The sequence below is a fragment of the Anolis carolinensis genome, unplaced genomic scaffold, assembly GCF_035594765.1.
Source record: "Anolis carolinensis isolate JA03-04 unplaced genomic scaffold, rAnoCar3.1.pri scaffold_8, whole genome shotgun sequence".
Classification (NCBI taxonomy): domain Eukaryota; kingdom Metazoa; phylum Chordata; class Lepidosauria; order Squamata; family Dactyloidae; genus Anolis; species Anolis carolinensis.
The window spans coordinates 19,759,922-19,786,775 of NW_026943819.1; the positions used below are offsets into that span (position 1 = coordinate 19,759,922).

The following is a 26,854-nucleotide window of genomic DNA, read 5'->3' on the forward strand; positions in this document are numbered from 1 at the left end:
TTGCTGAACAGCTGCTTCTTACCACAATAAGCAACACTAGTCTAGAGCTGCAATTCACAACTTTTGGCCCTCCAGATGTTTTTGACATCAACTCTCAGAATCCCTGACTACTAATGTTAAGGTAGAATCTATATCCTTGTAATTCGAGTCCATATCTTAGCCTATAGATGTGTCAGGACTCCAACCTTCAACTTTCCAGAATACTAGCTGGAGTTATGATGGTCCAATGAACCTTTCAGGAGTTATGATGGTCCAATGAACCTGCGGGACCTCATGTTGGAGAAAGCAATAAGCAATGAAATAAGCATTTTTACCTGATTCCACCCGCAAAGCAAGCAAGTAGTAAAGGTTACTGAATAACAAATCAATACATTGGCTGATCATTCTGACATACAAATGAGCAGGACTGTTCCAGAGACAAGAAGATAGGAATCTTCAAAACCCCAGGAACAGTATGCAGAAGATCAAACCACTGCTTCAAACATCTACCTGCTTTGTACAGGAAATTGTTATTTATATTTTGTGTAGTGTCAAGTTTGTTGAGTTAAGAGTATGTGCTGCCCACACAGTTCTGAGAGTCCAGTAGAAGTGAGTTAAGAAACCTCTTTTTAAATGAAAACAGACATTCTCAAGATTACAGTAGAATTACTAGGATATGTGCCCCAAACCCATTCTATGTAGAATCATGCTAAACGTAAACCCAGGCTGGATCTTCCAGGCTCAAGATTTTTGGATAAGGAGGATTCAGCCTGTACTGTGTTTCTACATATCACAGGAACTCAAGACAAAATGGTATCTGGACACACTTTATCGGAGATAATAATAAGAATTTGTTGCTAATCAGATGGGTGGTCGATTGACTGGTGCTAGTCCACAAGTCACTGACTGGCAGTTTCTGACAGATTGCCTAGAAAATGGGCCATGGGCCAAATATGGTGCTGCACCCTTAACAGCTGGTAAACTGGCAGGGATTTCTGGGAGTTGTAGGCCAAAAACATCTGGGGACCCCAAGTTGAGAACCACTGCTATAGAGCAGGGGTCCCCAAACTTTTTAAACAGGAGGCCTTCGGACCGTTGGACAATAGTTGGCCACTGAGCAATAATAATTAACAACAACAACAACAACAATAATAAAGAGGGTTGGAAAAGACCCTTTGGGCCATTGAGTCCAATCCCCTTCTGCCTTTGTACGCCAAAAGCACAAGCAAAGCACCCCTGACAGATGGCCACCCAGCCTCAATGTTAATAATAATAATAATAATAATAATAATAATAATAATAATAATAATAATAAGTAATAAAGAGGGTTGGAAGAGACCCCTTGGGCCATTGAGTCCAATCCCCTTCTGCCTTTGTACGCCAAAAGCACAAGCAAAGCACCCCTGACAGATGGCCACCCAGCCTCAATGTTAATAATAATAATAATAATAATAATAATAATAATAATAATAAGTAATAAAGAGGGTTGGAAGAGACCCCTTGGGCCATTGAGTCCAATCCCCTTCTGCCTTTGTACGCCAAAAGCACAAGCAAAGCACCCCTGACAGATGGCCACCCAGCCTCAATGTTAATAATAATAATAATAATAATAATAATAATAATAATAATAAGTAATAAAGAGGGTTGGAAGAGACCCCTTGGGCCATTGAGTCCAATCCCCTTCTGCCCTTGTGCACCGAAAGCACAAGCAAAGCACCCCTGACAGATGGCCACCCAGCCTCAATGTTAATAATAATAATAATAATAATAATAATAATAATAAAAAGAGGGTTGGAAGAGACCCCTTGGGCCATTTAATCCAACTCCTTCTGCCTTTGTGCACCAAAAGCACAAGCAAAGCATCCCTGACAGATGGCCACCCAGCCTCAATGTTTAATAATAATAATAATAATAATAATAATAATAATAATAATAATAATAATGGTTGTAAGAGAAGAAGAGACCCCTTGGGTCATTTAGCCCAACCCCCTTCTGCCCTTGTGCCATGGGGACCGGATAAATGGCTTCGATGGGCCGCATCTGGCCCCTGGGCCTTAGTTTGGCGACCCCTGCTATAGAGTCTCCCACATCTGACAGCTTGAGAGAAGCACTGCTTCACAGTAATCCTTTCCAATCTTGCCTATACCCTCCAGGCTGAGGATGTGCTTCCATTCTGCCATGAGTCAGTAGGAAAAGTGGAAGACCACATTCCAGATGGATAGACTCAACGAGAAAGTCAGGGCTGCCCTGAGTTTGCAAGACCTGAACAGAGGCACTGAAGATGGGGTAACTTGGAGCTCTCTTATTCATAGCATCACCATAAACTGAAGTTGACTTAAGGGCAGTTAACAACAACAACAACACTAGGATGGGCCTTTAGATATGCAATCTGTTGATCTGACTTCTCAAGGGGATTCTGCTTGACTTGCAAACATCCCCAGATAGCACATGATATAATATATTTTTCATACTGAATAATAAGACAAAAGAAAGGTCTGTGATGGTCATAGATTTGCTGACAACTAATATGATTGCAGTACATATTGAAACCAATACAGTTCTGATCTTTTCAATTTGTTGCTGTGAGTCATATAAGGCCCATATTTTTAAAACAGGCATGGCTCTTCTATTTTCAGGTGTCTCCATCTTCAAAGCATTCAGGGAAACTGTCTCTCATTTTCTCCACTCCATATATTTGGCCAGAGTTACATGTAAAAAAAAACTATGCTGACTTACATACAAATTCAACTTAAAAACAAACCGGTAGAACCTATCTTGTTCATAACTTGGGACTGGCTGTACAGGGCAGTGTACTAATATAATCCAGTTCAAAGCAGATATTGGATTCAGAAACAGGATTATATAGCAGTATAGATCCTGAGATAGAAGGTATTAAGATGCAGAAAGAAAGTTGTGACCTTGGTCGCATACTAAAGGTAAAGGGTTTCCCCTGACATTAAGTCTAGTCGTGTCCAACTCTGTGGGTTGGTCCTCAACTCCATTTCTAAGCTGAAGAACCAGTGTTGTCCATAGACACCTCCAAGGTCATGTGGCCGGCAAGACTGCACGGAGTGCCGTTACCTTCCCACCAGAGCAGTACCTATTGATCTACTCACATTAGCATGTTTTCGAACTACTAGGTTGGAAGAAGCTGGGGCTAACAGCGGGAGCTCACTCAGATCCCCAGATTTGAACTGCCGACCTTTCGATCAGCAAGTTCAGCAACTCGGTGGTTTAATCTGCTGCGCCACCGGTAACTCCTATACTATGGCAGAGGAAATTGTGACCTTCGCTACATATTACTGTATTAAGCGGCTCTGCAGACATTTAAGAGACAATTTCCCCCAACCTTTCCTTGAGAGGCCAGAGAATGAACTTGGGATCTTGCATATGAAAAGCATGTGCTCTACCGCCAAGCTATGGGTCTTCCTCAGCACTGCTATGGAACAAGAACAGTCATTTAACTCATTAAAGCATTCTTTCAGAGGCAATGCAGGGGAGGGTTTAAGCCAGATCATTACCCTCCCGGCTCTCCTTGGCTTCTCACATGACTTCATCCCCCAAAACGGAAGCCACTGGAACTTGCATGGATAGGAACACATTTCAGGGATTTCTAGAGCCCTTGCAGCCAATGCTTGAACTTTGGATCAACTTTTAAATGCCTGCAGTCTTCGAAAGCACAGGAAGAATCAGATTTTAGATTTCATGGGCTTGTTAACATGCTGGAAAGAAACTGATCTTGGGAGGAGTGGGAGAAATGGACCCCTCACATAACCAAACGCAGGACAACATGTACAGGAAAGAGTTCTCTTCCAGTCCACACACTTCCCAATTCCCAAGGACTCTGGTTTTTTTTAAGTTAAGAATATCCTTTTTCCCCCATCTACAAAGACATTTCAATAGCCTTTACTGGTGGGAAAAGTTAAAGTTTAAACACATTGGCTTTGCCTGGTTTGACAGACAGATCAAATTCCCACAGGCTTTATTTTGAGAGGAAGCTGCATCCTGCTCCTGTCTTTGAGAATCTTCCACCTGGAAAACAGCACTCCAATATTCTGTCTAGGACAAGGAAGTTATGTTAAAAAATTCTCTTTGCTGTAATCAATACTATAAAACTGGAGATTCAGTGGAGATCAAGATCTACTGCAAATCTCTGGGTCGTTTGCAGAGAGATCAGAAAAGATTCTGACTGGCTGTTGTTTAACAATAGCAACAACAAATGCCTCCCCATTTAAGATTAGCAGTGGAAAATGGAAAAGAGTTGGGGAAAACCCAGAGGCAGATTTCTATGTGAAAGGACTGCAAGATCATAGGAATCCAGAATTATACAGAATTATAGCACTATGGTTCCACTTAAACTGCTATGTTTTCATTCTACAGAATCCTGGGATTGGCAGTTAGGTTTTCTGGCATCTCACCAAACTACAACATCCAGTACCTCATAGGAACCATGATAGTTAAAGTGGAATCATGGCACTGTAATTACCATATATACTCGAGTATAAGCCAACCCGAATATAAGCCGAGGCACCTATTTTTACCACAAAAAAACTGGGAAAACATTGACTCTAGTATAAGCCGAGGGTGGTAAATTTCAGAAATAAAAATAGATACTAATAAAATTACATTAACTGAGGCATCAGTAGGTTAAATGTTTTTGAATATTTACATAAAGATCAAATTTAAGATAAGACTGTCCAACTCTGATCAAATCATTATTCTCATCTTCTTCAATGTAAATGTGCTTATGTATCCTTTTAATAATAACAGAGTAAAATAATACATGTAATAATAATAATAATAATAATAAATACAGGAAAATAATACATGTAATAATAAATAGAGTAAAATAATACATGCAATAATAATAATAAGATAAGAGTGAAATAATAAATGTATTATTAATAATAAAAAATAGAGTAAAATAAATGTAATAGTAGCAACAATAATAGAGAAAAATAATAAATGTAATAATACCAATAATAACAGAGAAAAATAATAAATGTATCATATATTCTTGAGTATAAGCGGACCCAAATATAAGCCAACCGGGACCCTCATTCGAGTATAAGCCAAGGAGGGCTTTTTTAGTCTTAAAAAAAGGGCTGAAAAACTAGGCTTATACTCAAATATATACAGTATATAGGGTCAATGGGATTTCTACACATTTATGGATTTTGAAGACTACCTGTAGATCAATAATCTGTACACTCTTGTCCATAATCTGTGCTTGAGTTAAACATGTATGTATTTACACACCTAGATTTAGACTTATACATGAATGTCCTTCAGTATGCAATTTCTGCAGCATTGAGGTGAAAATGGAACGGCAGAAGCAAGCCTTTCACTTTGTAGATTACTGCCATTGTCATCTTTTATAATGAGTTGTGTCTTCTACATAAGTCAACCTGGATATTGGAGGAAATTGACAAAATGTTGATTAATTTGTGTGAGTGATAACTTATATCCCCTTGATCAGGTCCCCTTGATCAGGTAATGTAAGTGTTATTTATTTCTATAATTGTATTTTTACTTTGCTTAATAATGGGTTATTGTGTTGTTATGTAATGTTGGTGTTGTTTTTATGATTGGAAACTGCCCTGAGTCCCATCCGGGAGATAGGACGGTATATAAATAAAGTATTATTATTATTATTATTATTATTATTATTATTATTATTATTATTATTATTATTATTATACAGATGCCCAACTAGGATTCTCTCTCTCAAGCAATACTGGCCTTTTCTATACTGCCATATAAAATCCATATTATTTGCTTTGAACTGGATTATATGGCAGTATAGACTTGGGCACCTTCTTCACTGGAGGATAATCCAGATTATCAAACCAGAAAATCCAGACTATCAGATTGAACTGGATTATTTTAGTCTACACTGCCATATAATCCAGTTCAAAGCAGATAATCTGGAGTTTATATGGCATTGTAGAAGGGGCCTTGTATAATCCAGTTCAAATCAGATGATGTGGATTATCTACTTTGATAATCTGGATTATACGGCAGTGTAGAAGAGGCCAGTGTAGTTCCATTTGTTGAATAATGACAACCAGCTCGATACATTGGAGAATATCCTTAGTTATCATGCAACGAGGATGCCACACATTAAGAACCAGATCTTTTGAGAAAAAAACTTTTGGGTGACTATAATGTCCCGGTATCTCAAACCCTGGAGGATTTTAGGTTACAGTCTAAAAAGTTAACATTCCCAAGTGCTGAGCAGATCACTGTGTGTTTAACATTTTGATGTGTTTTGTTCTTAAAGCAAAGTCCTAATGCAAGAAGTGCAACACCACTGGAGCAAACACTAGAGTCACATAGGCCCCATCTACACTGCCATATAATCCAGTTTCTGAATCAGGATTATTTTTTTTGAAGTGGATCATATGGCAGTGTAGGCTCATATAATCCAGTTCAAAGAAGATAATCTGGATTCAGCAACTGGATTACTGATCCAGCCCAAGTCTAGTATCTCACTTCCCGCTACAGTAGAGTCTCACTTATCCAACACTCGCTTATCCAACGTTCTGGATCATCCAATGCATTTTTGTAGTCAATGTTTTCAATATATCATGATATTTTGGTGCTAAATTAATAAATACAGTATTTACTACATAGCACTACTGCATATTGAACTACTTTTTCTGCCAAATTTGTTGTCTAACATGATGTTTTGGTGCTTCATTTGTAAAATCATAACCTAATTTAATGTTTAATAGGCTTTTCCTATTACCCAACTTATTACCCAACATATTCGCTTATCCAACATTCTGCCGGCCCGTTTATGTTGGGTAAGTGAGACTCTACTGTACTTCCAAACAGATGCATCTGTACTTCTAGAAGCAAGGAGGTTTCAAAGAATCTTACAGGTCGAAGGTGCCATAAAGACCATCTAGTCCAGTGGTTCTCAACCTGGGGTTCCCAGATGTTTTTGGCCTACAACTCCCAGAAATCCCAACCAGTTTACCAGCTGTTAGGATTTCTGGGAGTTGAAGGCTAAAACATCTGAGGACCCCAGGTTGAGAACCACTGATCTAGTCCAACTTCTTACAATACAGGAATACACAACTAAAGCATGGCTGAAAAATGTCCATCCAACCTCTATTTAAAGACATCCAAAGACGAGAGACCACCATCATCCAAAGCAGTCTATTCCACAGGTGGAACAAAAGATCATCTACTTTTTAGGTGGAATCTCCATCAAGTCTGGTAATCATTCATACCATGAATCCGGTTTTCTTTTGGCTATCTGCCATCAGTAGTGTGATGTATTTCAGGTTTTAAATAGCTTGTTGCTTGGTCACCTATTGCTAATATGATTCATTTCCAGATAAGTCAGTCTGGGAGTTTGGAAGAATTGAAAAAATGTTGAGTGTATTCTTTCTTCTCCTCCCCTTCCCACTTACATCTCTTTTGTTCAGGCTTCTGGTGAACTATGAATTTCTAATATGTGGGGAAATGCACTATTACAGATTATTATGGACTAGTGATTCCTTTACGAGGTATGGTTTGAAACTGACTTAACATTTAGTGCTTTGCATTTTTAAAGCACTTTACAGACACTAGTTCAGTCATCATTAGAATATCCATACATTATCCATACCTGTATAGGAAAATGACAGGATTAGGCCTGAAAGAAAGACGCCCCATTTAAGATCAATTAATGGATTGATGGCAAGATGTGAATGGAAGGGTTATTCTATCACAGTTGAAGTTTGTTTGTTTACTCTGTATTCCATCCCCTTTTGTTTGTGAGACACTATAACAGTCTTTCTGGTTAGACTTTAAGACCTATCATTCTCAACCACAGCACTGGTGATGATGGGAGCTATAATACATACATTTCAAGAGTGTGAAACTGGAAAATATGCATTACAATTTGGATAAAATATACAAATGCACAGACCTTGCATAAGTGTTACAATTCCCAAAATTTGGTGGGCTGAAAGTAACATTTCCAGACTAACATGCCAGGAAATATGGTTAGAATTTGGGGCTCATGGACCTTGCTTTGAACATCTAGACCAATGATGGGCAACCTTTTGCACTTGGTGTGTCAAAATTCACCAAAAAATCTAGCATGACTTTGGTGGTGTGTCACTCTGAGGAAAAAAACCATAATTTCGCACTATGTATAGTTTAAATAACAAAAATGTATAATTGTAATATATAACTGTATATAGTAAATACAGTTTGAAAATAGTTTCAAAAACTATTTACTACCATTATTTCCATGTACAACAATCTATGGTACCTCTTGCAGTTTCCACGCTAATTTCTCTCTATTCTAGTTTCAATGTAGTCATGAATAATGAATAATAATATCTATATATATAAAAAGGTAATGAAATTTCGGCCTAGGACAAAACAACAAAACTACATATCCCAGAAATACTAAACTTGGCAGCACAACCCCTCATCCATGCCTCTGCATTCATACAACAAAAAGAAAAGAAAAATAAAGTCCTAATTAGAGGGAGAGGAATAATTGTTTTTATCCAATTGCTGCCAGTTAGAAGGCTAAGCTCCGCCCACTTGGTCTCCTAGCAACCAACTCAGCCCAGGGGACAGGCAGAGTTAGGCCTCACTTAGGCCTCTTCCACACTGCCTATAAAATACAAATTATCTGATTTTAACTGGATTATATGGCATTGCAGACTCAAGGCCCTTCCACACAGCTATATAACCCATTTATAATCTTACATTATCTTCTTTGAACTGGATTATCTTGACTCCACACTGCCATATAATCCACTTCAGAGTGCATTTTATACAGCTGTGTAGAAGAGGCCTCATATAATCCAGTTCTAAGCAGATAATATAAGATATTTTATTTCCCATACCACCATACTTCGCCACAGCAACGCGTGGCTGGGCACAGCTAGTAATAATATAATAGTAATAATATGATAATATACTACAATAATAATAGATAATAATAGAACAATTTAATGATAATCTCTCTCTATATATATATAAATGTAATGTGCATAATTCCCATGGAGTAAACAACAAGACCACTGGACCAAATCAAACCAAATTTGGCCACAAAAGACATAGTCATCCAATGAATCTGCATGCAGCAGCGTGTCAGCAAAAATGGCTAGGCGTGTCAATGCTGACACGCGTGTCATAGGTTGGCCATCACTGATCTAGACAATGATTTCATTTAGGAATCGAGAGACTGGTTTGAAATTTTAGCTATCAGCTGTCTTTCCTGAAATCGCATCAACCAGGACATGCAGAAACCTGAATTGATTTTCTGAGAAACTTGAGAACAAGTCTCAGAAAAGGTTGGGAAATATATCTTTTTTTTTCCTTCAAAAAAAATCAGTAAACAAAATATACCCATTCTACAAAAGTGAAGGATTGACAAGGAAGGATTGTCCAGCTGTCAGAATTCTAAAAAGGGGAAGGTGTTGGGAGGCTGGCTAAGTTTTAACCCCTTTCCTGCCATGCACTTTTGCTGCAGAAGCCCTTCCATGTCACATGAGGCTAGAAGGCACATAGCAAGCCATGCGCCCAGATAGGGCTTAGTGCTAACCACAGACAAGAGGAGCTGAAGTTAATGATGGTAATAGTAACGAAGCAACAATGTTACTGAAACCATTGCTCTCAAGATAACATCAAACACTCCTTTCGCCTCCCTTTCATCATATGAGTTTCCCACCCTCTGAATGCATGCAAGGAGCGTGCGGTGGGACTGACACTAACAGCAGCACTTCCATCCAGAAATCTTTAGTGAGATGTTTAAAAGCAAATCCATAAATGTCTTCTATGAAACTCAAAGGGCAAAACTGATTTTAATATTTTCTTAAATAGGTAGGATTTTAAAAAAATCTAACCCATAGAGGTAATCCATTTTACTTACAAACAGACATATATTATTTGTGGTCCAGATAACCCATGCTTGAGTGTGTTTGCTTTATGGACATTTCTTGTAGAAGAATGCAATTTTTAAATATGAAAATCAGTCTGAGTAACTGAATGTTATTTATCCCCAAGTCTCATGAACAGGAAGAGTTTCATTGTGTATGTGTGTGTGTGTGTGTGCATGTATATACACACACACATACATGCACACACACCTTAATCCTTAGTTAGGGCCTTTTACCCTAGCACTTAAGACCTGGCTTTTTACTAGAGCTTTTGATCTATGTTAATTTTATCAATATTTGTATGTATGTACAGTAGAGTCTCACTTATCCAAGCCTCGCTTATCCAAGCCTCTGGATGATCCAAGCCATTTTTTTAGTCAATGTTTTCAACATTACTGCTTATTGAACTACTTTTTCTGTCAAATTTTTTGTATAATATGATGTTTTGGTGCTTAATTTGTAAAATCATAACCTAATTTGATGTTTAATAGGCTTTTCCTTAATCCCTCCTTATTATCCAAGATATTCGCTTATCCAAGCTTCTGCTGGCCCGTTTAGCTTGGATAAGTGAGACTCTACTGTATTTTTATCCTTTACAATTTTATCTTGTAAATCACCTAGAGCATCTTAGACAGAGGGCGATTAATAAGTAATGAAATGATGATGATGATGATGATGATGATGATGATGAATCCAAATTTATTTTTCTCTATGAAGATCAGGATTATGGGGTTCATCCCTTTGTGGGATTAAGAGAAAGTGACAGACTCAGGGTCACATCACAACAGTGCCTTTACATTGCTTCTGATTTATAGTGGATGAAATGTCAACCTATGTCTTGGCAATCCCTGTTCAGAAGGGGGTTGGCTTTGTCTTCCTCTGAGGCTGAGAGAATGTGACTTGCCCAAGGCCACCCAGTGGCCTTCCAAAGCTGAACAGAGATTCAAGCAACCAAATCACATGGAACAACATTTATAAAAGACATAGGGGTGTGTTACCAGTGGGATTCTTATTGTGCGTGGGATTTGAACTCAGGCACTCGATGGCACACATACTGTATCCACTATGCCAGAAAGCCACAGAATGCAAGTGATGAGAAGGAGCAAAAACACTGAAAACGAACTGAGATTTTGCTTTACTCTTGCCTCCTTTCCCAGTTTCCATTAAACTTCTTCCTTGGCATCTTGAGCTTACAGGGGAGTCAGAATGTGCTTCTTTCAGCAAATTTCAATTGCAATTTTAAAAAACAAAACCGTGGATGTAATTTGTGCATTAGGGAGGAAGGTATGTTACTTACAGCCCACACAGCTACCGTGGAACCAGATCTATTAACTCTTCTAGAAGATATACAGTACAGCTGCTTACAATACACATGCATACAAACAGAGCAGGAAAAAGTGAGGCCAAGGAATCATAGAATCACAGAATAACAGAGTTGGAAGAGACCACATGGGCCATCTAGTCTAACCCCCTGCCATACAGGAAAAGTGTGGCAGGAGAGACTTTCATGGATCTACACAAGGCCACAATTTTAAGACAGTGGCACAACTGTCAAAAGGATGTGCCAAATGTCATAATTGTCAGAAGGGTTAGCTACAATCCTGGAAATGTTCTGTGTAAATTGGGGATGATGATGATGATGATGATTATCTAGCTTTTCCTGTCTTAAAAGAGGCTCGGAGCCCCTTCTATACTGCCATATAAACAATTTCAAGATAGTGTCACAATTGTCCGAAGGATGCTCCAGATAAGTGTCACAACTGTCAGAAGGATTAGCTACAATCCTGGAAATTCTGTGTAAATTGGAGATGATGGAGATTATGATGACAATGATGATGATCCAGCTTTTCCTCTCTTAAAAGAGGCCCATGCCCTTTATACACTGCCATATAAAATCCAGATTATCTGATCTGAACTGGATTATATGGCAGTGTAGACTCAGGGCCCTTCCATACAGCCATATAACCCAGAATATCAAGGCCAATAATCCACAGTACCTGTTTGAACTGGGTTGTCTGAGGCCCCTTCCAGACAGCTGAATAAAATCTCAAACTTTCTGCTTTGAACTGGAATATATGGTAGTGTGGACTCAGATAACCCAGTTCAAAGCAGATATCACATTAACCGGCTTTGAACTGCATTATCTGAGTCTATACTGGCATGTAATCCAGTTCAAAGCAGACAGTCTGGATCTTATTCAGCTGTGTGGAAGGGGCCTGGGTTTTATGACCGAGTCCAAACAGCCATATAACTCAGAAAATCAAGCCAGAAAATCCTGCAATATCTACTATGAACTGGGTGATCTGAGTCCACAATGCCATATATCCCAGTTCAAAGCAGATAATGTGGGATTTTATTCAGCTGTGTGGAAGGGGTCTCAGGAGCATTCCATACAGCTATATAACCCATAAAGGCAGGAAATCCCACAATATCTGCTTTGAACTGGGATATATGGCAGTGTGGACTCAGGGCCCTTCCACCCAGCCCTATATCCCAGAATATCAAGGCAGAAAATCCCATAGTATCTGCAATGAACTGGGTTATTTGAGTACACACTGCCGTATATTCCAGTTCAAAGCAGAAAATGTGGGATTTTATTCAGCTGCGTGGAAGAGGTCTGATAAAATCCAGTTTAAAGCAGATAATGTGGATTATATGCTTTGATAATATTGATTATATGACAGTGTAGAAGGGGCCTCAAAGTAGTTGCCAGGATCTGAATCACTCCCTAGCCATGAAGACCACTACTGTGTTTCCCTGAAAATAAGACAGTGTCATATATTAATTTTTGCTCCAAAGATGCGCTAGGTCTTATTTTTAGGGGATGTCTTATTTTTTCATGAAGAAGAATTCACATTTATTGTTGAACAAAAAAAAATGAACATTTATTATATACTGTACAGTAGTTGTCATCACAAACCAGCATAACCAGACAAACTGTGAATCCTATCAAGAATTTCCTGTTACTACCAATATTTCCATGTACAACACTCTATGGTACGTACATTTACCGATCCTGCATGCTCTGGTGTTCTGTTCGTTGGGCATGCTTCCAAACAAAAACTTACTTTCGGGAGAGGCCTTATATTTAGCAATTCAGCAAAACATCTACTAGGTCTTATTTTCAGGGGATGTCTTATTTTAGGGGAAACAGGGTAGCAAGTCACACTATCACAGCCTCAGAAGAAGAAGTTTGAGGGCCCTTCTACACAGACCTATATCCCAGAACATCAAGGCAGGAAATCCCACAATATCTGCTTTGAACTGGGTTATCTGAGTCCATACTGCCATATAGTCCGGTTCAAAGCAGATAATGTGCGGTTTTATTCAGCTGTGTGGAAGGGGCCGGAGATGACCTGAAAGAACTACAGCAGAGTCTCACTTATCCAAGCTTCTGGATTATCCAAGCCATTTTTGTAGTCAGTGTTTGCAATATATCGTGATATTTTGGTGCTAAATTCGTAAATACAGTAATTACAACATAACATTACTGCGTATTGAACTACAGTAGAGTCTCACTTATCCAACATAAACGGGCTGGCAGAATGTTGGATAAGCGAATATGTTGGATAATAAGGAGGCATTAAGGAAAAGCCTATTAAACATCAAATTAGGTTATGATTTTACAAATTAACCATCAAAACATCATGTTATACAACAAATTTGACAGAAAAAGTAGTTCAATACGCAGTAATGTTATGTTGTAATTACAGTAGAGTCTCACTAATCCAAGCCTCGCTTATCCAAGCTTCTGGATTATCCAAGCCATTTTTGTAGTCAATGTTTTCAATATATTGTGATATTTTGGTGCTAAATTAATAAATACAGTAATTAAAACATAACATTACTGTGTATTGAACTACTTTTTTGTCAAATTTGTTGTATAACATGATGTTTTGGTGCTTAATTTGTAAAATCATAACCTAATTTGATGTTTAATAGGCTTTTCCTTAATTCCTCCTTATTATTCAAGATATTCGCTTATCCAAGCTTCTGCTGGCCCGTTTAGCTTGGATAAGTGAGACTCTACTGTACTGTATTTACGAATTTAGCAACAAAATATCATGATATATTGAAAACATTGGCTACAAAAATGCCTTGGATAATCCAGAACGTTGGATAAGCGAGTGTAAGATAAGTGAGACTCTACTGTACTTTTTCTGTCAAATTTGTTGTATAACGTGATGTTTTGGTGCTTAATTTGTAAAATCATAACCTAATTTGATGTTTAGTAGGCTTTTCCTTAATCCCACCTTATTATCCAAGATATTCGCTTATCCAAGCTTCTGCCGGCCCGTTTAGCTTGGATAAGTGAGACTCTACTGTAACAACAACAACAAGCCTGGTATGAGAGGAGATGCCAATCCATCAGCCTCATATTCCCATAACCCAAGTCCCTGGTCATGAAAGCGGTCACTCGAATTCAAAAAAAAGGAGGAGGAGAAAACAAGGCGGGAGAGAGAAGAAACTCGCAGTTGGGATCAAGAGCCAGGAATGAAAGGAGAAAAGTCGCAAGTGGAGACAAGATGGAAATGGGGATCCTCAAAGGGGCAAAGGGGAGTGGGCAAGGGGTCCCACTGATGACACCAAAGGACCCCAAAGAGAAGGAGAGGCAGAGCCCCGACTTACCCGGCGAAGGGAACAAGTCCATCTCGACCTTCTCGGTCTTGATGAGGGTCAGGGTGGGCTTGAGGTCCACCGCCGCCTTCATGGTGGCCAAGGGTCCAAATCTGGGCGAGGGGAGGCCTGGGGAGCCCCCCGCTCCCGTCCCAAAAGAGTTGGGGGAGAAAAGAGCCTTCCTCTTCTTCCTCCTCTTCCTCCTCCACTTGCCCTTGAGGTCGCCTGCTCTTCCTCCAGGAGGCTGCGTCTCCCCTTCTCTCCCTCTCTCTTTCTCCTTTCTCTCTGCCTTCCGCGTTCCCTTCTTTCTTCCAGGGCGTTTCTCCCCGGCTGGGCTCAAGGCGCGCGCCGTCCGATTGCGCCCCCCTCTTCTCTCTCTCTCTCTCTTTCTTTCCTTCTCTTTCTCAATCTCTCTCTCTTTCTCCGAGGAGGAGGAGGAGGAGGAGGAGGGCGAGTCCGTGGGCCGGCCTCTGCTCGGGGACAGCCCTTCCTCCCCGCCCCGAAGGCTCCCTTCCCAAAAAGTCCGCCGTTCCGACCAAGCCACAGTCTCCCGCCTTCCCCAAACTACAGATCCCCTTCCTCAAACAATCCTTCCCTGCCCACCGTCTCCGCTGACACTATCCAAGGCTCCATCCCTTTCTCCTGTTCCCATTGATCATCAGAAATGTATTTTAATTGAGATGATATAACGGCGCTCCAGGCAGTCATGCCAGCCATACGACTTTGGAGGTGTCTACGGACAACGCCGGCTCTTCGGCTTAGAAATGGGGATGAGCACCACACCCCAGAGTCAGACATGACTGGACTTAACGTCAGGGGAAACCTTTACCTATATAACCAACAACTCAATTTATGTACATTACTACCTTGAGTACCCAGGTTTTTTTTTTGAAAAAGTCATACAGTAGAGTCTCACTTATCCAACATAAATGGGCCGGCAGAATGTTGGATAAGCGAATATGTTGGATAATAAGGAGGCATTAAGGAAAAGCCTATTTTTTAAAAAAATTTTATTACATCCAACAATTAACAAAATTTTAGCGATGCGTGTCTTATTTCAATATACATAATACCAAAAGTAAGTACAGTAGAGTCTCACTTATCCAACATAAACGGGCCAGCAGAACGTTGGATAAGCGAATATGTTGGATAATAAGGAGGGATTAAGGAGAAGCCTATTAAACATCAAATTAGGTTATGATTTTACAAATTAAGCACCAAAACATCATGTTAGACAAAATATTTGACAGAAAAAGTAGTTCAATATGCAGTAATGCTACGTCGTAATTACTGTATTTACGAATTTAGCACCAAAATATCACGATGTATTGAAACAGTGGCTACAAAAATGCGTTGGATAAACCAGAACGTTGGATAAGCGAGTGTTGGATAAGTGAGACTCTACTGTATTTCAACTGAGATGATATAACGGCGCTCCATGCAGTCATGCCAGCCACATGACCTTGGAGGTGTCTACGAACAACGCCGGCTCTTCGAAATGGGGATGAGCACCACACCCCAGAGTCAGACATGACTGGACTTAACGTCAGGGGAAACCTTTACCTTTATAACCAACAACTCAATTTATGTACATTACTACCTTGAGTACCCAGCTTTTTTTTTTGAAAAAGTCATACAGTAGAGTCTCACTTATCCAACATAAATGGGCTGGCAGAATGTTGGATAAGCGAATATGTTGGATAATAAGGAGGCATTAAGGAAAAGCCTATTAAACATCAAATTAGGTTATGATTTTACAAATTAAGCACCAAAATATCATGTTATACAACAAATTTGACACAAAAAGTAGTTCAATACGCAGTATCTTATTAAAGTCTTATTATTATCATAAATTACAGTTTTATATAAATATTCAAAAACATTTAACATACTGATACCTCAAATAAAGCAATTTTATTAATATTTATTTTATTTTTGAAATTGACCCACAGCTGCTGCATTTCCCACCCTCGTCTTATACTCAAGTCAATACGTTTTCCCAGTTTTTGTGGTAAAACTAGGTGCCTCGGCTTACATTCGAGTCGGCTTATACTCAAGTATATACGGTACTTTCAGGTAACTGGGCATAGCAAACAAGTACAGTAGAGTCTCACTTATCCAACATAAACGGGCCGGCAGAACGTTGGATAAGCGGATATGTTGGATAATAAGGAGGCATTAAGGAAAAGCCTATTAAACATCAAATTAGGTTATGATTTTACAAATTAAGCACCAAAACATCATGTTATACAACAAATTTGACACAAAAAGTAGTTCAATACGCAGTAATGCTATGTAGTGATTACTGTATTTACGAATTTAGCACCAAAATATCATGATATATTAAAAACATTGAGTACAAAAATGTGTTGGATAATCCAGAATGTTGGATAAGCGAGTGTTGGATAAGTGAGACTCTACTGTATTTTAATTGTACGCAATGCCCAAGGTTGTGGATTAACTACCATTGCCGTCATTCCAGATTAACCCGAAGAAACTCCATCAGTATTGAAAGTTTGTGACGTTGGGCAAGTTTGCTCTGGCTGCATCATGGGTGGGGTTCAGTGTGCCCTCTGGTTGTAGGGTAAACTACAACTCCCACTATGGTGAGTAAGTCCCCTCAAACCCCTCCAATAGAGTGAGTTAGTCATGGGCGCTCTGTGTGCCAAGTCTGGTCCAGGTCCGTTATCGGTGAAGGTCACCGTTTCCCTGGTTGTGAGTGAACTACAACTTCCAGAAAGGATGGTAAGTTCCCCCTAAACCCCTAGTAGTAAAATTTTGGCATATCAGATATGTGTGCCAAGTTGGGTCCAATTCCATCTTTGGTGGAGTTCAGAGTGCTCATTGATTGCTGGTGAACTATACATCCCAGTACTCACAACTCCAAAATGTCCAGGCCAATTCCCATCAAAACCCACCAGTATTCAAATTTTGGCATATTGGATATGCATGCCAAGTTTGGTCCATATCCATCATTGTTTGGGTTCATAGTGCACTCTGGATGTAAGTGAACTACAACTCCTATAAATCCCTCCAAAGGCCTCCAGTATTTTTTGTTGGTTGTGGGGGATCTGTGTGCCAAGTTAGTTCCAGGTCCATCATTGGTGGAGTTCACAGTGGTCTTAGGTTGCAAGTGAACTATACATTCCAGTACCTCCAACTCTTATAAATCATGGTGAACTATCCTCAAACCTTTCTAGTATGTTCAGTTGCTGATCAATTCCTCTGTTTGCTATGTGCCATAGAAAAGAGTAGGAAAGGGTTATGGGAGAGGCAGTGGGCAGGGCCATGCAAATTCCACACCAATGGAGAGAGTAAGGAACACTGGGATGATCGTGGTGGAAGAAAAACAGAAAATCTACGAGGAAATTGTCCCTGTATGAAAGCCTTGACTTGGGTGGTGGGCAGTGTGTGATGTTTGTGGAGGACATTAGCAGGGTTCTTGTACATGTTCGTGGTGCTCACTTTAATCTTCAATGTCATTGGAGGGAGGCCCATTGGTGTCTCCTGAGTGGTGGGAGCTATAGCTATTTGTGGAAGTGGGAGCTTGTCTGTGTAGGTGGACAGGACACCCCAGCCACACATATACATACATGTTTTCACTTTTATTATGTGTATGGATTAAGATAGCAAGTCTTAAAATGTCATTCTAAGTCTTCTAACGCAGGGCTTCCTAAACGTTTTCCGCTCCTGATCTCCTTCCACCCACAAAAAATTTACCTGACCTCAGATATGTAGGTACATAAAACAGATATAAAAATCAAACATTTTCAGATTCTAAACAAGCCTTACTACACAAGCTGATGTCCCTCTTTGTGTAGCACAGCTGAAGCACTTTCTGCAAAGTCTACTGTAAACACTGCACTTTCTTGTTAAGAGTTGTGCAAATGGATGGCATTGAGAAACCTTTTGCTGTGCCCACGTTTTTCATGATTTATCATTTGGAATGGAGACCCACAGTTTAAGAAACTGTGTGTGATACATACACTCTGGTACAAACTTATTACCCAGTTACAATGACTCCTCGAATCCCATAGTTTCATCTGCAGGCATACATCTTTTCATGGATGCTAGTTTTTTAAAATAAATGAATACAGACATATGTCATTGCATTCAGTAACATATGTTGTTGGATTATGGTTGTATGTGTATGAAATGTAAATCAAGTGTTTTCTGCTGTTGTGCAAGAGTGTGTGTTTCATCAGTGAAGCAGTTAATAGCAGGCTAGTTTTGACTGACAGCCTGTTGTGACTGCTATGACCTATCAGGCATGGAGGTCGGGGACTTCCTTCGGACTGAGGAATGTGTTTTTCTTATCTCATTGTTATTGAGCTTTCAATCTATGTTAATTTTATTAATATTTTTATGTATATATTTTTATCCTTTACAATTTTATCTTGTAAATCGCCTAGAGCATCGTGGATGGAGGGCGATTAATAAGTAATTAAATGATGATGATGATGATGATGATGATGATGATGATGATGATGATGATGATGATCTCTGTGTGTGTTGAGCTGGTGCTTGCCGAGGCAAGAGGCAATAGAAGAATGTCAGCTCAGAGCGATGGCTTTTGCTATGCTTTGTAAATATGTATTATAGATATTGAATAAATGTTTGGACTTCAGACTATGGATGTGTTTGAGTCTGAAATTGAACAGAGGATTTGGTGTGGCAGACGATTGCAACCAATTCATCAGGGTGCTGGAGAAGATGATTGATGGTGTTTGAAGAAACCCACCCAGCACGCACCCTGACCTCCACACTGTCATATGTCATTACATTCTGTGATATATAGTAAAAAAGGTTACTAAGAATTCTGTATGGTATAGCATGGGAGGGAGTCCATGGGGGTGACATCAATAGTTACCGCACTGGGTGACGCCAACCCTAGTAACACCCTGGAAACTAATATGATTCATGTCAATAGACATTCTATACCACATATACACACCCAATAGTATTTATTAAAGATATGTGAGTGTGAGGCTTGGATGAACTATGTTTGAACCAATTCCAAAAGTTTATAGAATTTTACCAATTCACTACAGGCAGTTTCCGGGATACAAACATTCGTCTTACAAACAACTCATAGTTAAGAACGGGGATGAAACAACAGGAAGGGAGAGAAATCTACCCCTTGGAAGGGAAATTCCCTCCTGAAAGAGTTATCATGGGGGAAAGTGGTCTTGAGCTGGGAAAGAGGGGTTGAATCTGCATGTGCCTGTTTACAGCAGGGAAGGGAAACAGCAGCCATTCCCAGCATATGAAAGAAACATAGATCTATAGATCCATGGACGACATAAGGCTGGTGAAAAAAAGAAAAAAAATCCCTGGATACTTTTTGAAAACAATTTTTAGTAGACACTAGAGACAGTTCAAAATGTTTTTGCTTACATACGCAAGGCATAGCAAATCTTGTTATTTCATTTCACACACATTGTTAGTTTTGGAAACATATTGCTATAGTTTGGATAATATCAATCCCTGTTGTTTCCATATTATTTCTGCCTCTGCTACCACATTTTCTGTTTAAAGAAGAGGCACACATCCACTTCTTTAACTAAGGTATATCTCTATAGGAATGAAAATAATATGTCATGATTTAATCTGACTGTTGTGACTCGAATGGAGAGAGTTGAATTCATCAGTCCTTTCAACTCTTAATTATCCTGGATCAGCACATGAACTTTCAGACCTCACAGAATTGTTATACAAAAGAGGGAGAAAGCGGTGGAATTAGTTACTTTTACTCATTTTAATTTACTCTTTGTCTTTCTGTAGTGAGCTTCTCGTTACAATTCCTAACAAAGCCTTGGGCTGGAGGAGTGATCCAGTATCTTTCCTGATGGTGTTTGCATCCTTTTCTTCCAAAAGAGAAAGGTTTTCATTAACAACAAAAGATTTTGCATTCTGTGACTGTGTTATCAGTATGAAGGGATGTCTATAAGATAGATAGATAGATAGATAGATAGATAGATAGATAGATAGATAGATAGATAGATAGAAGCATAACATTCCACTTCCAAGTAAATGATTTTGTTTTAACAACAAGAGTCTGGAAAGGATGTTTATCCCACTGGCCTCCACCAGAATGCAAAGTCTCTTTTGCAAAACCAAAGATGCTTCATTTGTAGAACTGGCTTAGGATTTCAGCACACAAAATATGTGAGATCTGTATCACACCAGAGCCTTATGAACCTCACTGAATTCAAAGAGCGGGGTGGAGTCTTGGTTTGCGCGTGAAATACATTATTGCTACTGAGATAGCGAAAACACCAGACCACAAACGGCAGAATGCAGATAGGACCATATGACTCACAAAGGTCCATTTACCGGCATCGGTTTTTTATTTGTTTAAAGGGTGAAGGGAGGAGAAGTAGTTTAAACGTCATTCACAACCTGTTTTTTGTGGTCTCTTGCTGAGAATACCTAACAGTTTTTGTAATGTGCTGAAATATTTAAATCTATCTCTTCATCAGGCTAAGATAGTATTCATATATGCATATTGAGGTTTTGATAACTTCTTGCCAACTGGAGCACTGAGCATCTTGCTGATCTGAAGGCACCATTGCATTGACACGTCTTCCATCTATTGTGTGATGACAGTTCACACTGATGAACAATGAACAAAATCTGGCTACAGTATTAAAAAACTCTAAAATCAAAATAGTAGATGGGAACCAACACTCTGAGGGCAGAGGAGCCCCAAGGACAGCTAATGACTAAACAAAGGATGCCCCCCAGGCAAGAGACAAACCTTTCCAATGCTAATTAGGGTGATTAACTGAAACATTAATGCTGGCTTCCCAGTGACAATGGACTCTTGCCACACCCTGGACTCTCCACAGATATATATTCTTTCCTTTCCTTACTTAGTTTATCCATACCTCACAACCTCTGAGGATGCCTGCCATAGATGTGGGTGAAACGCCAGGAGAGAATACTTCTGGAACATGGCCACACAGCCCGAAAGACATACAACAACCCAGTTTACACTGACTTTTTTCCTGACCTCAGTTGGCATATCCATTTAAATAAGAATCTCAAAGGATGTTTTTCTCCATATTTTCAAGGTAACATACCTGCTGTAATTTGCAGAGGGTGGAATGTCTATTGTGTACTCTCAAGTTGTTTCCAATTTATGTCAATGCTCAGGCATATCTACCATAGAGTTTTTTCAGCAACATTTAGCAAAAGAAGTGGGCCATTACTTTCCTTTGAGGCTAAGAGTGTGTGGCTTGCTAAGAAGATTAAAAGGCAGTGACCTTTCATATTTGAAATTTCTTTGTACTCCATGGTGTAATTTTCTGCTAAAGAAATGGGATGCTATGCATTTAAAAATACATCAAAAATAAATCCATGCACTTTTTTGAGTTTCCCACCAAATCTGTCAATTGTTTTCTTTTTGAAATTATATACATAACATTGAAAACTTGCTTCCATCATTTGGGGAAAAATAGGCATACATGAATTCATATGGAAAGAAAAATAATCTCACAGCTAGGGATGGAAGTCTTTGATGATTTTGTCTTCACATGCAAGGATGAATAATTTTCCAGTTTCCTCCCTATGGTCAGAGAAGACAAATATTTTCATGTATTTTGCCATACAGGGGACATGAGAGAAGCCTCCCAGCAGGATGGAAAACATCCAGGCATCCCCTGGGCAACGTCTCTGTAGACAGCCAATTCTTTAACACCAGAAGTGACTTGCACTACGTTATCAAGTTGCTTCTGACGTGATTTTTTAAAAAAGTATCCATACATCCTAAAGTGCTTCAGGATGTTCTGTGAAGAAATATCTTTTTTTTTTTTGCAATGAAATGTGTACCTCAAAGAAGGAAAATCCACTACAGTAGAGTCTCACTTATCCAAGCCTTGCTTATCCAAGTTTCTGGATTATCCAAGCCATTTTTGTAGTCAATGTTTTCAATATATCGTGATATTTTGGTGCTAAATTCGTAAATACAGTAATTACAACATAACATTACTGCATATTGAACTGCTTTTTCTGTCAAATTTGTTGTAAAACATGATGTTGTGGTGCTTAATTTGTAAAATCATAACCTAATTTGATGTTTAATAGGCTTTTCCTTAATCCCTCCTTATTATCCAAGATATTCGTTTATCCAAGCTCCTGCCGGCCCATATAGCTTGGATAAGTGAGACTCTACTGTATTTCCAAAAAAATTAAGGCTTTCTAAAAATGTGTTTCTCTGCCAAATCATTCCTTGAAATGTGTTGCTTCTATGTTAACCTTGCCTGGCTGGGTCCCTGCGGTTTCAGTTTTGGTAGCAGTAAACAAATTACGGTGAATAGTTTTTCCATTTTGAGTTGCAACAAAAGTTGAAAGAAAATGGAGGCCAGATTCAAAAAGAAGAGAAATGCAACAGATTATCCATCTCTTTCTACTAAAAGCTGAAAAGCAATTCACACACATGACCCAGTCAGCTGGCAGTTCTTCTCTAGTTTTTGATACACAAAGAGAGAAAAAATCTGCCTTTTGGAGCAACTCAATGAGCTGCAGGCTGGGAAAGAGAGCCATGGTGCAACATTCACAAGCCACTTATCTTGCCTTTTATACATTGCATTGCAGTGTTGTAACTTCCAGAGGGATCCATGAGCACTTGCACAAAAACAGAGAGCAAAAGCATCATGCACAACAGGGAATGGTGTAATGTGAGTGATACAGATGACAAAGAGAGGTGGGGCCTGCTTGACGTAGCCACCTGCAGCCCTTTATGGTGTAACGCCAACGCCGTCCAATTGCATCTGTGGTCCCCGGAGTGTAAAAATGGACCTGATTGTTCCTTGGTTTTCGGCAGGCTTCAGAAAGCCGTGCAGTTCAGGATGAGCCTCTTCCTCCCACAGCAAAACCACAAGCGCCTGGAGCGGAACACAAAGCTGAAGGCTCCTCGGGACCCTGCCGGTTGGAACAGCTGAGCAGAGCGGTCGGCCCAAGCTGTCAACATCCACACACACACACACACACCGAAGAAGGTTCCCACGGAAGTGATGGCCAGCGAGCCCAGACGGCAAGCCCAAAGGGAAAGCACAAGAAGCCAGTGGTAGGAAGGAGCAGAAGAGCAACCCCACGGGGCTGGAATTCCACTTTTCTCTGAGCTTTTTGGGAGAGAAGAAAGAAAAGCCTTTCACAGCTTTGGTTTTGGCAAAGTGACACCCCCGTCTGTCCCATGGCAGAGAGCCAGCACACCTGAGCTTTGCACACACCATGGCTGTCATCTTTTGTTTTCCCTGGCCCTGCTCCTGTGGCTTGAACGGCAGCCTGACCTGCAGATGTTTTGCAAGCAAAGGATTTTTTCCCATCACTTCCCTGGAAATGCTTTGCCTGCGAAATTTCAGTACAGAGTCACTATTAAAGCTAGTAAAAAGAGAGGAGGTAAAACTGAAGGCCTATCGCTAACACATTATAAGTAAAGGTAAAGGTTTCTCCTGACGTTAAGTCCAGTCATGTCTGACTCTGGGAGTTGGTGCTCATCTCCATTTCTAAGCCAAACAGCCGGCGTTGTCCGTAGACACCTCCAAAGTCATTTGGCCGGCATGACTGCATGGAGCGCCGTTACCTTCCCACCGGAGCGGTACCTATTGATCTACTCACATTGGCATGATTTCGAACTGCTAGGTTGGCAGAAGCTGGAGCAACAGTGGGTGCTCACTCCGCTCCTAGGATTTGAACCTGGGACCTTTCATTCTGCAAGTTCAGCAGCTCAGTGCTTTAACAAACTTCCCCACCGGGGCTCCTATATTATACACATTATACACGTAACAAAAATGGGGCTGCAGCTTCAGTCAGACTAATCAAGGCCCCATCTATACTGCCATATAATCCAGTTTCTGAATCCAAATTATCTGGTTTGAAATGAATGATATGGTAGTGTAGACTCATACAATCCAGTTCAAACCAGAATCTGGATTCAGAAACTGGATTATATGGCAGCATAGACCCAGCCTAAGTGGCTGTCTATACAAGTAAAATAATCCAGCTGCAATTTATAGTATTTTTCCCCAGAGCTGCCCGTCTTAGCCCCTGTATTGATGGCAACATTTTCCCCTGTCTAAACTTAGATTCAAAGACCCCCTTTCCCCCCCTTCCTTAGGGCCACCAAGCCATGGAAACAATGGTGACGGCATGATTCGATTAAACCCCATCTGCACACTTTTTCCAAAATGGCAACAACAACCACCGATCTGCCCCTCCTCATGCCACCCCAATTCAGAATGACATATCCCCCTCTCCCCCATAAACTGTAAAAGAAGTTATTTAAAAACACATCAATCTAAAAATGCTTTTGTTGTTAAAATTGGCATAAATCATGTCTTCCTACAGCATCAGATTAGAGCTAAGTGTGGATTTTTTTTCTTTTGGTGCACACAACTGCTGAGTAATTAATAATAATAATAATAATAATAATAATAATAATAATAATAATAATAATAATAATAAGTAATGAGTAGATAATGCTAAGGGCCTGACTTGGTATAAGGCAAGGACCCATGTTACATAGCTGTTTATGTTCTCCTGAAAGGAACTTCTAAGGCATAGTTTTCATCTGGTTTGGAACTCTGACTGTTTTCATTATACTGTAAAAAACTTTAATCCCATTTTTGAGAAAGGTGGGATATAAAACAAACAAACAGATGAACAGACAAATAAATAAACATGCTGGTTGGGGCTTCCAGGAGTTAAAGTCAAAAACATGTGGCAGGCCAAAAACCAAGAACTCTAAAGCATCTGGCCTTGTATTAAGCACACTGCCACCCCTTCTTCCCATGGATTTCTGAATGGCTGTACAGTGGTGATCATTTTGGTCTTGGAAAATGTTGGGTAATATTCCCGATGGGAGTAGGAGTAAGCTTTTCAGTAGCTACCACATGGTTCCCAAAAGTTATCTGAGATCACACTAAACAATTAAATGAGTTTCCGAAGCATCTAACAGAATTCCAGGGATTTTCCACCTTCGCGCTGTGTTTTCCTTTTAAGGAAACTTCCTTGCACGCCAATGGGAAACTGGCATTAAAATGCACACACACAAGTAGAGCAACCAACACATGTTTTAAATGCTGCAGACAATGTAGAGACAAGAGTCCCAGAGGGGATGGGAAAAGATGAGGATCACAAACTTCAGAAGGGATGACTTTCCCCCTTCCCGGCTGTTTAACTTTTCACTTCTTCCTTAAACTGGTTTCAGAGCTTGCCAGACTAGAGATGAGATTCTCTGAGTTGCAGCTGAGATTCTCAGTGAATTTCCAGATGTCATGAAGGCAGCCCACATTATCTTTCTGACAGTTAAGGAAGAGAGTCCTTTGTAATTCAAATCATACCAAATGTAAGAGGTATTTTGCAAATGGAACAGAGGTGTTAGCCGGCCTGCTGTGGACAGAACTGATCTTAATATAGATTCACCAACTAATTCTGTCCCTAAAGATTCAGAGTAGATAACAATTCAGCTCACGTAGTAAACGTCTGCCTTCTGAAGATATTAAGGTGCAAACTTTCAGGAAAAGCCCAAAATATTTTGCCGCCTGCCCAAAAGGAGCCACTTTGTTTTAGGGCAAAGGAGATGGGCAACTCTGGCAAGTCTATGGGGCAATGTTCTGTTCCAATGAGCTTCACTGATACCCAAATTGCTACCTCTACACAAAAGTCCCAAAACTTACATCTGATCTTGTGGGGAAAGTTGCATGATACCAGGAGACTCCATATTATTGCCTTACCCTTGCATAGGATGACAAGTTGCCCAAATACAGAAAGACCCTTTGCAACAAGAGTGAGCAAGTAAAGCCCTCCAGATGTTTGGGACAACAACTCAAGGCTGAAATATCTGGAGGGGTGTGCGATGGTTTCCAGTTTAGGACTGCACCTGGCACTGAGATTTCCAAGCTAAACGTTGAGAACTTATTTATTTTTATTTATTTATTTACAGTATTTATATTCTGCCCTTCTTACCCTGAAGGGGACTCAGGGTGGATTACAATGAACACATATATGGCAAACATTCAATGCCAACAGACAAACAACATACAGTATAGACACACACAGAGGCATTTAAACATTTTTCCAGCTTCACGATTCCGGCCACAGGGGGAGCTGTTGCTTCACCATCCACTAGTAGCTGTACTTCCTCATTCCTTTCCTCGTGTTTTGCTGGCAGTTTTATGGTGTTGTAAATTAGTTAAATTAGCCTCCCGCATAAAGCGTACCTAAATTTCCCTACTTGACAGGTGCAACTGTTTTTTGGGGCTGCATAGGTCAACAGCAAGCTGGGCTATTTAATGGTCGGGGGCTTAACCCGACCCAGGCTTCGAACTCATGACCTCTCGGTCAGTAGTGATTTATTG

At 39.9% G+C, this 26,854-nt stretch overlaps 1 protein-coding gene across 3 annotated transcripts in view; it reads right to left on the reverse strand.

The window, feature by feature from the left end:
- The window catches only part of ets1 (ETS proto-oncogene 1, transcription factor), a 136,702-nt gene that overhangs the window by 63,973 nt on the left and 45,875 nt on the right, over positions 1–26,854 (reverse strand). The window contains exon 1 of one of the 3 annotated variants that reach the window (XM_062961467.1): positions 14,505–14,935. The exons of the other annotated variants lie outside the window; for them this stretch is intronic. Coding sequence (XP_062817537.1) covers positions 14,505–14,586 — 82 coding nt within the window. The 5' untranslated portion in view covers positions 14,587–14,935. Of the gene's footprint in view, positions 1–14,504; positions 14,936–26,854 lie in introns of those variants that run through there. 3 annotated transcript variants of the gene reach the window in all.